At 27.7% G+C, this 12920-nt stretch overlaps 1 protein-coding gene across 1 annotated transcript; it reads left to right on the forward strand.

The window, feature by feature from the left end:
• The first annotated feature begins 1443 nt into the window (after positions 1-1443).
• On the forward strand, positions 1444-5231 carry LOC133320766 (uncharacterized). Its single transcript, XM_061529356.1, is given in 10 exon segments — positions 1444-1758; positions 2547-2761; positions 2797-3130; positions 3461-3549; positions 3586-3702; positions 3739-3858; positions 3892-3996; positions 4106-4400; positions 4434-4540; positions 4826-5231. Coding segments are annotated over 10 exon segments (2103 nt in total).
• The last annotated feature ends 7689 nt before the right edge of the window (positions 5232-12920 follow it).

Raw genomic sequence — 12920 nt, forward strand, 5'->3', positions numbered from 1 at the left:
ATAAACTAACAAATTTATAATGTATAGAACAAAAATATCGATTTTGTACTTTAAAATTATATAGAATATTTTTTTTTTTAATTGAATTTACGTTAATATGTAAATAACGTAATTTACACTGAAAAACAAATAATAATATACTAAATACATTATAAACTAACAAATTTATACTGCCTGACTGTATCAGTGATATAATAAAAAACTATAAAAATAAAAAAATATAATACTCTAGCAAAAAAGCTATATCGCTTTTTCGATGTGCAACAAAATGACTATGTATTATTACTAGCAACGTGCCCACAGATAAAAGGAACTTGGTTTTGTGCAGCTTGCTTTAACTCTTCAGGCGTATCAAAAAGATCGGTATTTCTTGTGAATACCTTGGTTACATTTTTATAATCACCGGGAAAAAGAATAGTTTTATCAATAACTAAAAACCTTTCATCATGCAATATGCATTGACTGAATATGGAATTAAGCTGGTCAAAATTAGTTAAGTCGGACACAGATGACTGAGTATTATCGAGTTCTCCTGAATTGGAGTTTTCAAATAATTTATATCTTTGCTCAATATTTTCACTAATTTTCGCAGATTCCGTAGATTTACTATTATCAGATTTCTTTTTTATTTTACTATTTGCTCCTATGCGTATCACAGATCTTAACTCTGAATTTGTTTCTGGACTATTTTCAAGATAACGATTTCTATAGCTGTAGTTATTGATGGACTTTGGGACTTCTTTAGCTTCTTTACTATCTGGACGTAATATTTGCGATATAGGAGCAGTATTAAGGAAAACAGCACTTTGAGGGTCTGGTATACTTGAAGGCTTGTATGAAAAGTCCTTTAAAGTATTTTCCATAAAAGAATTATTGGTATTAAAAACATCCTTTGTATACGAGTAATCATTGAAAGAACGATTTAATGGTCTTATTGGAGTTAAGGTCATTGTGTGTGAATTTTTTTTCACAGGTGTTTCTTGTGTTTTAAACATATCATTAACATCTAACGGCAATCCTTTCCCCGTACGCTTAAAGCTCATACCGGGCCGTAATAAGCACACGTCCTCTTGTGTGTCATTCATTTCAAACGCAGCGTAGCGTTTTTTGAGCTACAGATACTGTTTATAGGCACGTCACCTAGATATATATTGATTTCATTCCTAACACTAATTCCATATTATTCTAGCACTATATTAAGACAAATAATAAAACAAACACTTTATTTGAAAAAAATAAAAAAATTTTGAAAAAAAAGGTGAAAATACTAATTTATTGAAATATTATAAACTGTTTATATTAAATAGAAAACCCCTTTGTTTTTTTGGAGTAGTACTATAAAGGTGCAAATTCCTGCTTTTTTTGAAGCTAAAATACAAATAGCATATCTGGCATAGTAACTGTTACCTTGAATTTTATTAAAAAATTCAGTAAATATATTAAATGTCGCACCGTAAAGATTCTTACGGTCCTACTGCATATCGAACATCATATTCTGACAAATCAAAATATGATTCATTATATACAAATGACGGGTTTTCGAGATATCGGCACAAATCTTCATATGCCTCTGAAAAACCTATTCGACAGCCTGAGAAAAGCACATCAAAACGTCAAAAACGCGATGTATCGAAAAAACCGGAATCTGAGACCAATTCTAAGAAAAAAGTTAGCGTAAGACCTCAAAATGAGACAGGAATTGTATTTTTATCAAAAAAACAAAGAGAACAATTAGTGAAAGAGGAAGAAGAAAAACTAGTAATTAAATATTAAATGTAATGAATATTTAGAAGCAAGCTGAAAGGGAACGAGAAGAAGCTGTTTTAAAGCATCGAAAACAGTACATGTCCCAAGACCCCAAAGTACATTCTTTACTTTAGATAAGCAATTGTTTAGATGACTTCAGGAAATACAAAAAGTGTATCTACAACGTCAAGTAATATATTCAGTACTATTTAACAATATTTAGAATCAGATACCCGAAAAATTTCCTTTCGCGATGCAGACACCTCCACTCGCAATACTGATAAAGCGGAAAAGTAATTTTTAGCTTAAAGATATTTATTATTATTATTATTAATAATAATAATATTTATAATTTAAATTATTATTTTTAATTATTATTTATATTGATAATTATTATTATTACTATTATTAATTATTAATAATTATGCATCTATATATATATATAACGTACAAAAATATATCCTAGCTAATTTTTAAAAGATAGTTGTGTAATATGCAGTACATAAATTATGTGTATTGTTTTTATTACAGCGTTAGTGACAAGCCAACAAAACCTCAATGTGAAAAACTTCTGCCCTATGACGAAACTACACAATCTACCTTAAGCAAGCTTAAGTTATTAAACATTAAAAATACGGAAATAACGAATAATCAAAATGTAATAAAAATAATAATTTTATGATTGTTTGCATATATCTGAATAAGAGCGTATACCAAAGTATATATATATATATATATACGGTTGTTATCGCTAATAACAAATAATTTATTAATTGGTTTTTTCATCCTAAGTTTTCTAGGAGAAATTATTAGAGCAAATTCGTCAACATTATCTAGGGTTGAAAAAAGAGTCCAAAAAGCTACAAAAACCGTCTGAAAAGTTTAGAAATATATTCAACTTTGAATGGAATTCAATTGAAGACACTACTCGTGGCGACAGTAATACTTTATATTTAAGCCGTGTTGAGCCTCAACTCTTATTTGGCCGTGGTTTCCGTGCAGGAATTGACGTTAGGTAAGTTATTTTTTTTTTTATATAAAACTGACTAGAGAACAACGAAAATATAACAATTTTTATGATGAATTGATAAAACATCGGACTCAAGTTGGGGGCGAACAAATAACTGCTATTGCAGATAGAGAATTATTAATAAAACAAAGAGATTTGGATGTACTGAAATATAGAGCATTATATTTTATATAGACTGGAAATGCCAGTAAACGGCACTGGTGTGAAAAAAAATATGAGGAAATGCAAGACAGAGACTGGCGCATTTTTCGTGAAGATTATGAGATTTACATTAAAGGAGGACGAGTTCCCCCTCCTATGCGATGCTGGGAAGAATCAAATTTACCGCCTGCTTTAATTGAAGCAATTAAAAAGGTGAATTAACAAACTAGCTTGCTTCAAAATAGTTTAGATAGTTAGATATTAAACTTTATATTAAACATAAAACTTTTCAATAATGAAAACATATATTAAAAATAACAATAATAATAGTAGTAATAGTAATTATTATAGTAATAATATATAATATAATATATAAGATAATATATAAGATATAAAAAAATAATATTATCTTATATTATTATATATATAAGATAATATTAGAATAATATTTGATTGTGAACAGTTTAAAGTATTATTAAGCTTACCATAATACAACATGCGTTAAACACATTTACAATATTTCATATCATTAGTTTTTTCCAGGTAGGGTATGAAAAGCCAACACCTATTCAATTGCAAGCTATTCCAATAGCACTTGAAATGCGTGATTTAATAGGAATAGCAGAAACAGGGTAATTACATAAATGTATTATTTACAAAAAAATAAGTTCAGGAAAGACTGCCGCTTTTGTTTTGCCTATGGTTACATATGTTGGTAGTTTACCTGCTCTCACAGATGAAACTAGTCAAAGTGGACCGTATGCTTTAGTTCTTGCACCATCCAGGTAATCAATCAATGCTTTAATTTAATTGATATTTAGAGAATTAGCTATTCAAATTGAAGAAGAGGTTCAAAAGTTTTCTCAAGTTATTGTCTGCCGTGCAGTTGCAGTTGTTGGAGGCAGGAGTGCGGAAGCTCAAGCATTCGAATTACGAAAAGGGTACATTTGCTTCGTTAAAATTTGCTGATATAGAGCTGAAATAGTTATCGGTACCCCTGGACGTATACGAGACTGTCTCGAACGAGCTTACACAGTCTTAAGTCAATGTAATTACGTTATTTTAGATGAAGCTGATCGGTAAAACTTCATATTTGTAATTATATAAACCAAAAATAATTATAAATTATATTATTTGTATATATGGTATTTAATTTAAAATGCATGATTATTATATACTCATTTTTAGAATGATTGATATGGGTTTTGAAGAAGTAGTAAATTGGATCCTAGATCAAATACCTTCTACAAACTTTAAATCACTAGATGAGAACTTAGCCTTGCAGCAAGAGTTAGAAACTAAAGCGGGATACAGGAAGTTTCGATTAACTCAAATGTTTTCCGCAACCATGCCCGCAGCTGTTGAGAGATTAGCCAGAAAATATTTGAGATCTCCCGCCTATATTTCTATAGGAGATCCAGGCGCTGGCAAAAGAGCTATTGAACAAAGATTAGAATTTATCACTGAAAGCAGAAAAAGACAGGTAAAACCAATCTTTTGTATCATTAATTTTTAGCGGTTGCAAGAAATACTTGAAACTGCGGATCCTCCAATCATCGTTTTTGTTAATCAAAAGAAAGCTGCAGATGTTTTAGCTAAGACTTTATATAAAATGGGATTCAGGTAAAAGTCATATGCATTAACTAAAGTTGCCGTATCCTTATTTACAAGACTTATTTGTATATTTTATTATATATATTATATTAGATTATAGTAAGATATGAATGAAATTGTTGAAATCTTATATGTAGTGATAAAGCTATTAACTTTAAATATAAATATATTATATATATGCATTCTTATAACTAAACATATATATATATATATATATATATATATATATGTATAGACATTCATATGATATATTCATTGTAATACAACTGTTTTGTTTTGATATATTTTGATTAGTGCAACTTCGCTGCATGGTGGTAAAGCTCAAGATACTCGTGAAATGTCGTTAAATGAGTTTAAGAAAGGAAATGTGGATATATTAGTAGCAACTGATGTTGCCGGTCGTGGTATAGATATAGAAGGCGTTCAACTTGTAATCAACTTTGACATGCCAAAAGATATTCGAAATTACACACATCGTATCGGGAGAACTGGTCGTGCAGGAAGAAAAGGAACGGCTATATCATTTTGTACTGAAGATGACTCTGGTCTCTATTATGACCTTAAACAATTATTAATTTCTACAAATAACGTAGTTCCTATGGAACTACAAAATCATCCTGCAGCTAAGTCCAAAGCGGAACAAGCAGCTATGGCTGGTGGAGAAGGAAACATGATTATGAGAGCTCCCATGCGTTTTTAAATTTAGCTTAACTAAACCAGTAATTCATCTATAGAAATATTAATTTAAAAATAAAAATATGTAATTAATTACAGCTTTATGCAGTAATTCTCGAAGGTTCTATAATGTTTGTGATACCCCATACATCATTAGTTCGGATTATAATATTTGGAACATTTACGTTCACCTTTGGAAACAATAATGAATTTTATTTTTTACATACCCTATGATTTGGGCCTGGTTCCCATATTACATCTCCATTGTCATTTTTTATGACATACTTAAATTCAATAATTTCATCTAAAAGCATAAATTGGTGTATATAAATTACTTCATAATACTTTCTACACAATCATGTTAATAAATAACACTTGCAACTTCTTTTAAAACTCAAATTTATAATTATTATTTACAATAAGATTACATGGATATTAAAAAATTGACTGATATATATATATAATTATATATATATATATATATATATATATATATATATATATATATATATATATATATATATATATATGTGTAACCATCAATATTACGATAGCAAAATAATATTAACCACCAATTATTTAACAATATTTTGAAAAAAAACGTTAAGGAATATTAAATTTGACGTAGAAAGACATGTAAGTAGTATTATTTTTATATACTAAGTATTTTTTTATGGTAATATAACACTAAAAATAACTCTATAGCCAATTATAAATATATGCTCACAGTTAATATATATAAAAATAATAAATTGGTACTATTTTATAGCTTTTATACCTTCGGTTGAAACACTTAATGTATTTCTCCATAGATGTGATGGAGTCCAATTCAAAGAGAACGATTTATGAACGTCCCAATAACCAAGTGATTCAATAGATCCAACGACGTGTAAATTTTGACCATACTGATATTGCATATTCTACTATGTTGTATATTTCACCTTTAACGGATAGCCAATTTCAAATAATAAAGTTCTTCTTTGTCGAAATTTTTTTCCATTTTCTTCTTCAATTTTAAGTGATTCTTCTAATGCCTTTTCATATAAGCGAAGTACATCTTCGCTAGTTTGCAAGTTAAGGTTAAAAGACATTATCACGAATTAATAAATTCGCTAATTATTTTTTTTTTACTAATGTTAATTTAAGTGTACTTTTTTTTTACACATTTCTCTAATATAAAATAAATTGGATTGTTCTTTTTTTTTTTTTTAAGTAACGATTGAGAAATAAACACTAAGTTTGCTTTTTCCATTAAATGTATGAGTATTTTGCTATGAAAAATTTGATGAAATGGCATAAGTACAGTATATAAATACGCAAATATTTCAAACAGGAGTTTGACTATTCAAACCAATGTGTATAGAGGCAAATTGTGAATATATGTAATAAACTTGCAAGAAGTATTTGTATTACTTGATTATGGTTCATATTAACTTTTCAAAATTAAAAAATCAAGTAACATGGGCTTTAGATATTGGAGGAACTTTAACAAAAATAATAATATTAAAGCCAGTATCTTATCATTTAGATTTGATTACATTTCTTGACTCCATTACGTACAACCCGGGTTCCCATCTAGATTTGCCTGTTTACGATAATCATGAAATTGTTGCTACTTTCTTATTTAGATACATAGACTCTACAGGCGTTTTAAATTTTATTCAACAATTGAAAGGTATAGGCAGAATAATATATAAGAGTTTTACATGTCAATTTACTTTATGTGCATTACTTTAAAATTTTACAAACATGTATTTACATGTACTTTAACATTTAATTATATTAATAATAACTTGTTGAATAACAAATAAATTTCATTTATATTATATATACACATATATATATATATATCCGTAAATATATACATATATACATACAATAGATACATATGTATATATACATACTAATGAAATTAATGAGACGTAATATAAATATATATATTTATATATGTATAATATTGAAATAAGATGATAATTTTTTACAATAAAGTTGTCATAAATATATATACAGCTTACGGCTTGAATAACGAAAATTTATTTATAACGGGAGGAGGCGCACATAAATATCAAAAGGCGTTCGAAAATGAAATACAGTTTACTGTAAACAAACTAGATGAAATGTATTCGATAATTAAAGCTTTATCGTTTATATTAAATAAACCCGATGAGCTAATACGCTTTGATCTTCCTAAATACGTGATAAAAAATGAGACGCTGGTAATTCCTCAAGCAAATTTTAAGGAGTTTAATATATAGACTTGCAACATATATCCTTATTTAGTAATGAATATTGGATCGGGAGTTTCAATTATTAAAGTAAATTTGAACCTTAATTTCTACAAAAGATTTCCAGGTAGAGAGCGCAACTAAATTTAAGCGCGTTTCTGGGACATGCTTGGGAGGCGGAACTGTACTAGGATTAGCTAAAACACTTCTCGGTGTGACCACTTTTGATTCAGTCATGGAACTAGCTGAAAAAGGCTCTAATTGCTTAGATTTAACAGTAGCAGATTTAACGGGAGACTCCGCTGGGTCATCTACATTGCCAGGGAATTTATTAGCAAGTAGTTTTGGAAGGCTTGAACCGTGTTGGTCTATGGACATTGATTTAGATGAAATAAAGAAGTATAATTAACAATTTTTGATATATATATAGACCTGAAAATATAGCGCGTAGCTTAGTATTTATGATAGCTCATAATTTAGGATATTTGAGTTATTTAATAGGAACCTTTCAAGAAACTTACAGGTAATTTTTGTTTCTATTTATCTAGTAAAATAATTCATATTTTAGAATTATATTTACAGGGAAATTTGTTCAAAAAAATCCTACTATTATGCAAGCTATAACAAATGGTGTAGAGTTTTATAAAACTACTTACCATTATAAAAATGTAAGTACTTGTTTAATAAGGACTTTACAAAATAATACAATAATTAATTACTTTAGAAGCCTGAACAATCACAAATACCAGAAAAATTAGTAGCACAAAAATATTCTTTAAATGAAACAAATGATTCTGGCTCAGACATACACCCTTTTGAAGTAATGTAGGTTTCTAAGTACATCTCAAAATAGATTTTATTCCTCAAACATAATGGCTATCTCGGAGCTCTAGGAGCTTTATTAGAGTGGTATGTTTTATAAGCTATTCTGATAAGGTTATTTATCAATATAAAGAGATAAAAATATAAGTATTATAATAATTATTACTAATTTAAAAAAAAAAAAGGTTTTTTATAATTTATAATTAATATAAATTTATAAATATATATTAACCTTGAGGTATTCTAGAATAAAATAATATAAATATCTATATATAAGATTTATAATATAAGCAACAATAGCTTTATTAATTTTACTATTGATATATTTTTATTTCTGTTTTATCCCGACCGTGATAAAACTTTATATATATTTAAAAAATAAAAGAACTTTTTCTTATACGCTGTGTGTATACTCATTATGTTGAAATTTTGATATATTTGTTAAAAAACAACAAATAAATACTTTTTTTTTTATAATTATAAAATAATTATGTTAAAAAATGATGATACTCTCATTTAGTTTGGAAACACAAAATGTATGAGAAATAACAAAAAGGATTAAAAAATATAAGACGTTGACCTAAAACAAATTGTTTAGTAAAAATATGTTTCGTTCAAACATATTGAGCGATATTTGCAGAATCAATTCCTTCTTCTAGATCACTTTTATCTCTTAATGTCTCGTTTCTAGACAAGTATTCGACAGTCTCTTTATGAACGGTTGCATTTAAAAATTCCGATGGACTCATTTTCTCCCATCCAGTAGCACCGAACTGAAAAAAAAAAAAAAAAAATTACAGTATTAAAATAGTTTTTTCTTTTTAATTTTTAATATCTTAATTACCAGTAACAGTTGATATAAAGTAAATGCAGTTGGTATGGCCACAAAGCATATAATAATATTGATGCTTAGTAGTATAATTGTAAACAGAAAACCTTCATCATGTTCTAAATATATACATCGAATGAAACCATAGACTATGAAGCCAACACAGTCTATAATATATCCGGTAAATGTTGCAAGAGCGAATAAATCGCTTTTTAATATAACGGCTAAAATTGAAGTTAGTCCATCAATGCAGTTAATAAAACCCACAACTATAGCTGCTTTACGGGTAATGGTTGACTTCATTTGATAAGCATCTATTCCCAATAATAAGGTTTCGAGCAATTGGTAGAAACCATATAATAATATTGCTTTTGCTATCGGTATTCCAAAAACTGTCCCTTTATCTGTTGAGCAAATTTTACAAACCATTTCTTCAAGCTATAACTTCTTCATTGCATAATCTTTTATAAATTTATTACTTGTTTTTGTAGTTTCTACGAATTTCAACAGATGTCAACACATTTTCTTTTTTTATAATATATAATTATATAAAACTTTTTTTTTTGTATATATTCAATACCCAATCAGCAACATCGGCAAAAATTATAAAATTTTTATATACGTTTATTTTAAGAGATTTTTTATATATAATCGTTTTCTTCGACCACAATTTAATGTTGATAACACAACTCTTTACGGTTCAATTTAAAAAAAGGTAATTAATGTTTACAAGTAATTGTAAAAAAGATATTTATTCAATTAATTTAGCACTTTTTTTTTTTCTATAAATTATAAGATATATTAACAATCAAATTTGTATGAATATTTTACAAATTGAATCTATTAAATCTAAAATGACATATATCAATTTAAATTTCAATCAATGATAATCTTCTGCGACATTCTTAAATGTGCCTATCGCATGTTTAATTTATATAACGGATATATATATATATATACATATATTAAATAATCATGAAAAACTCATGTTATATTTAGACTAACATTTTGCATCAAAATATTCTTGAGCTTTTTTTATTTACTGTATATTTGAATTTTTGTAAATTCCGACTAAATTTGGCTTCACAGTCTAATTTAATGCGTGCACAAATAATAGAGTATTTACCTGAGCAGAATGTGTCTGCAGTTGCTCTAGTAACTAATGATTCTGTGTTAGGAGTAGGGGACATTCGACATAAAGAAGCATCTATTTGACAGTGCTATAAATTAATAAATCAATTTTGTGAATAACCTCAACATTAAGAATGTGTCCAAATTCATGAAGAAGTAACTAAATAATTGAGTAAACCTTTTTTTTTTTTACTTTACTACAAGCGCTTATGCGATCTAATACGTTTGTGGACTGCTGAAATATTCTTTTAAAGGATACAACAGCTAAAGGAAGGTAAGAGTGCGTCTAAGCAGTTATGTCGTAGTTTGAACATGTACAATTCCTAAAGTAGCCAAAAAATCTTCACATGGATATATATCGGAGATCCAGAATATACCAATTATTCCTATACACTCAGGTGAGTCGATCAAATCTAATATTTGCTTCAACTTGGGGAAAAAAGAATCTGCGTAATATTGGTATGATCCATCGTCCAAAACACGGGAATTAACGTTATAAGAACAAATGTCTATAGAGCTAGGACATATTTGAATTTTACACGACGTGCTTAATTCTAAATTTTCTGAAAAAAGTAAAAAAAAAAAAGTAAAAAAAAGTATAATAAAATACAAATATGAAACTTTGATATAGTGACCAATTTTAATATATATATATATTCATGAACATATTAACACATATTAATTACGTATAATTTGCTCAAATAGATTACTATCAAACATATTTGACGATGCATCTAGTAATGTTAATGCCAGCATCTGAGTTTTTCAGTTGAACATTTTTTTACAAATTGTAAAATACTAGTTTGAGTTAATTTAAGACTATGTCAATATGAACCTACTATATAAGATTTTTACTTTAAATCTTATTATTTTTTTTTTTTTTTTTCAAACATCTAATAGAAAAATGCAACACTTAAAAAAATAAAAATAATAAAAAACAGACAAGATTCAATTAAATATAGCGTTTAACTTATTTAAGATATTAACAGCTTCATTCATGCACGTTAAACTGGGCCCATCATATAATTGTAAGTCAATTGTATACTCTCCAGAATAATTCTAATTAGTATGGAATAAGTAATATACAATATATCACTGCCCTATAAAGGAAAAAACTTACACAATAAAGTTGTATTAATAAATAAACCGTGTTGTGCATTTTGTAGTCCTCATCTTTATAGCAGGAGTAGAAAGGGTGAAGGGTGTAATCGCAGGTGCAAATAATCTTATTATTTGTATAGTTGGCTAAATAATTAAAAAATCTAAAGATTTACTTTCATTATTATTATTTTGATTCATTTTCCGACATATAATTTTGTAAGGACACATAACGTTCCATTCATAGTTGAAACTTTTCAAAACCTTCAAAATCTATAGAATTCAACAAAAATAAGCACGTTTATATTTTGTTTGTATAAAGTATTACAGAGATGAAAATAGTAGGGGCTCCCATAGCTATTTTGATTCCTAACGTCCACCGAGTGTTGGTAACTTTTTCTGTATTGTGACGAAGTCTTGCGCTTTTTTGCCCTTCCAAGACTGTGTTATGTACGACATTGCGCATTGCCAAAAATGTCGAAAGTTGTTCTGACTTTATAATTCATAAAAAAAAAAAAAAAGTAATATAGTGATAATATCTAAATAACATAATCACTATGAAGTGATTTGGAATTGCATAAAGTATACTACAAACTAGTTATTTTCTTGAATATATTAATAATAGCAAATATGAATATATATACCAATAAATACACTGATATCCAGTCTTATTATATATTCCTTAACAAATACTTAATATAAATATATACTTATATATAGGTTTAAAATTACATTATATGTTTCGCTGTTAATCCATTGGAAAGGCGTTCCTAATGGATTCACATAAATTGAAGCTTGAAGGACTTTTCTTTGCGCAACTCGGGAAAAAGAAAGAGGTTCAAAAGCAATTTCTAAAAAAGTATAATAAAAGTTTTAACTTACGTTTCCGGTTTACAGCGGCAGAATCATCTATCAATTGATATGCTACAGCAACTTCAGAAATATTGGTTGTTGGTACATAATCCATATATGAGTTATGAACATTAACATCGTATCCAAGTTTGGCAAGTTTTCCCAATATTTCATAATTAACACCCGTCTCCGACAATAATTTGCACGCAGTAGATGATAGAGCAAAAGGTAGATTAGAACTGTACCACGGATGGTTTCTGTATTAATTTATCATCAAGCCAAACATACTGGATTTCTCGGAAAGTTATTCTTTTTAAGGGATCTACTTCAAGCATTTTTAAGAGCAAATTTCGACATAAGTCTGAAAGATACCCAGGCATTGGAAATATGCCTGACAGTCTATAAAGTTGTTTAGTTTAAATACCACTCTTTATTTTTTTAAATAATATAGGAACATTTTCGTCGTCAAAAGGAAGAGATCCACAAAGCAAAGCATATAATATAACACCACATGACCAAACATCAACTTCTTCACCGTAATATGATCTGAACAATATTTCGTTTGATATAGCAATCTTACTTTCCAGAAACAACCTCGGGCGAAGCATAGTTTGGTGAACCACAAGAAGTTTTCAAGAATTCTCCATCTCTGTTTAATGGGAACTATTATTTTTTAATTTCCAATATTATCTTTAATATTCATTATTAGAATTATAATATAGTCTTAATATAGATATTATATAATTATAATATATCT

Source organism: Danaus plexippus, unplaced genomic scaffold (genome assembly GCF_018135715.1).
Source record: "Danaus plexippus unplaced genomic scaffold, MEX_DaPlex mxdp_57, whole genome shotgun sequence".
Taxonomy (NCBI): domain Eukaryota; kingdom Metazoa; phylum Arthropoda; class Insecta; order Lepidoptera; family Nymphalidae; genus Danaus; species Danaus plexippus.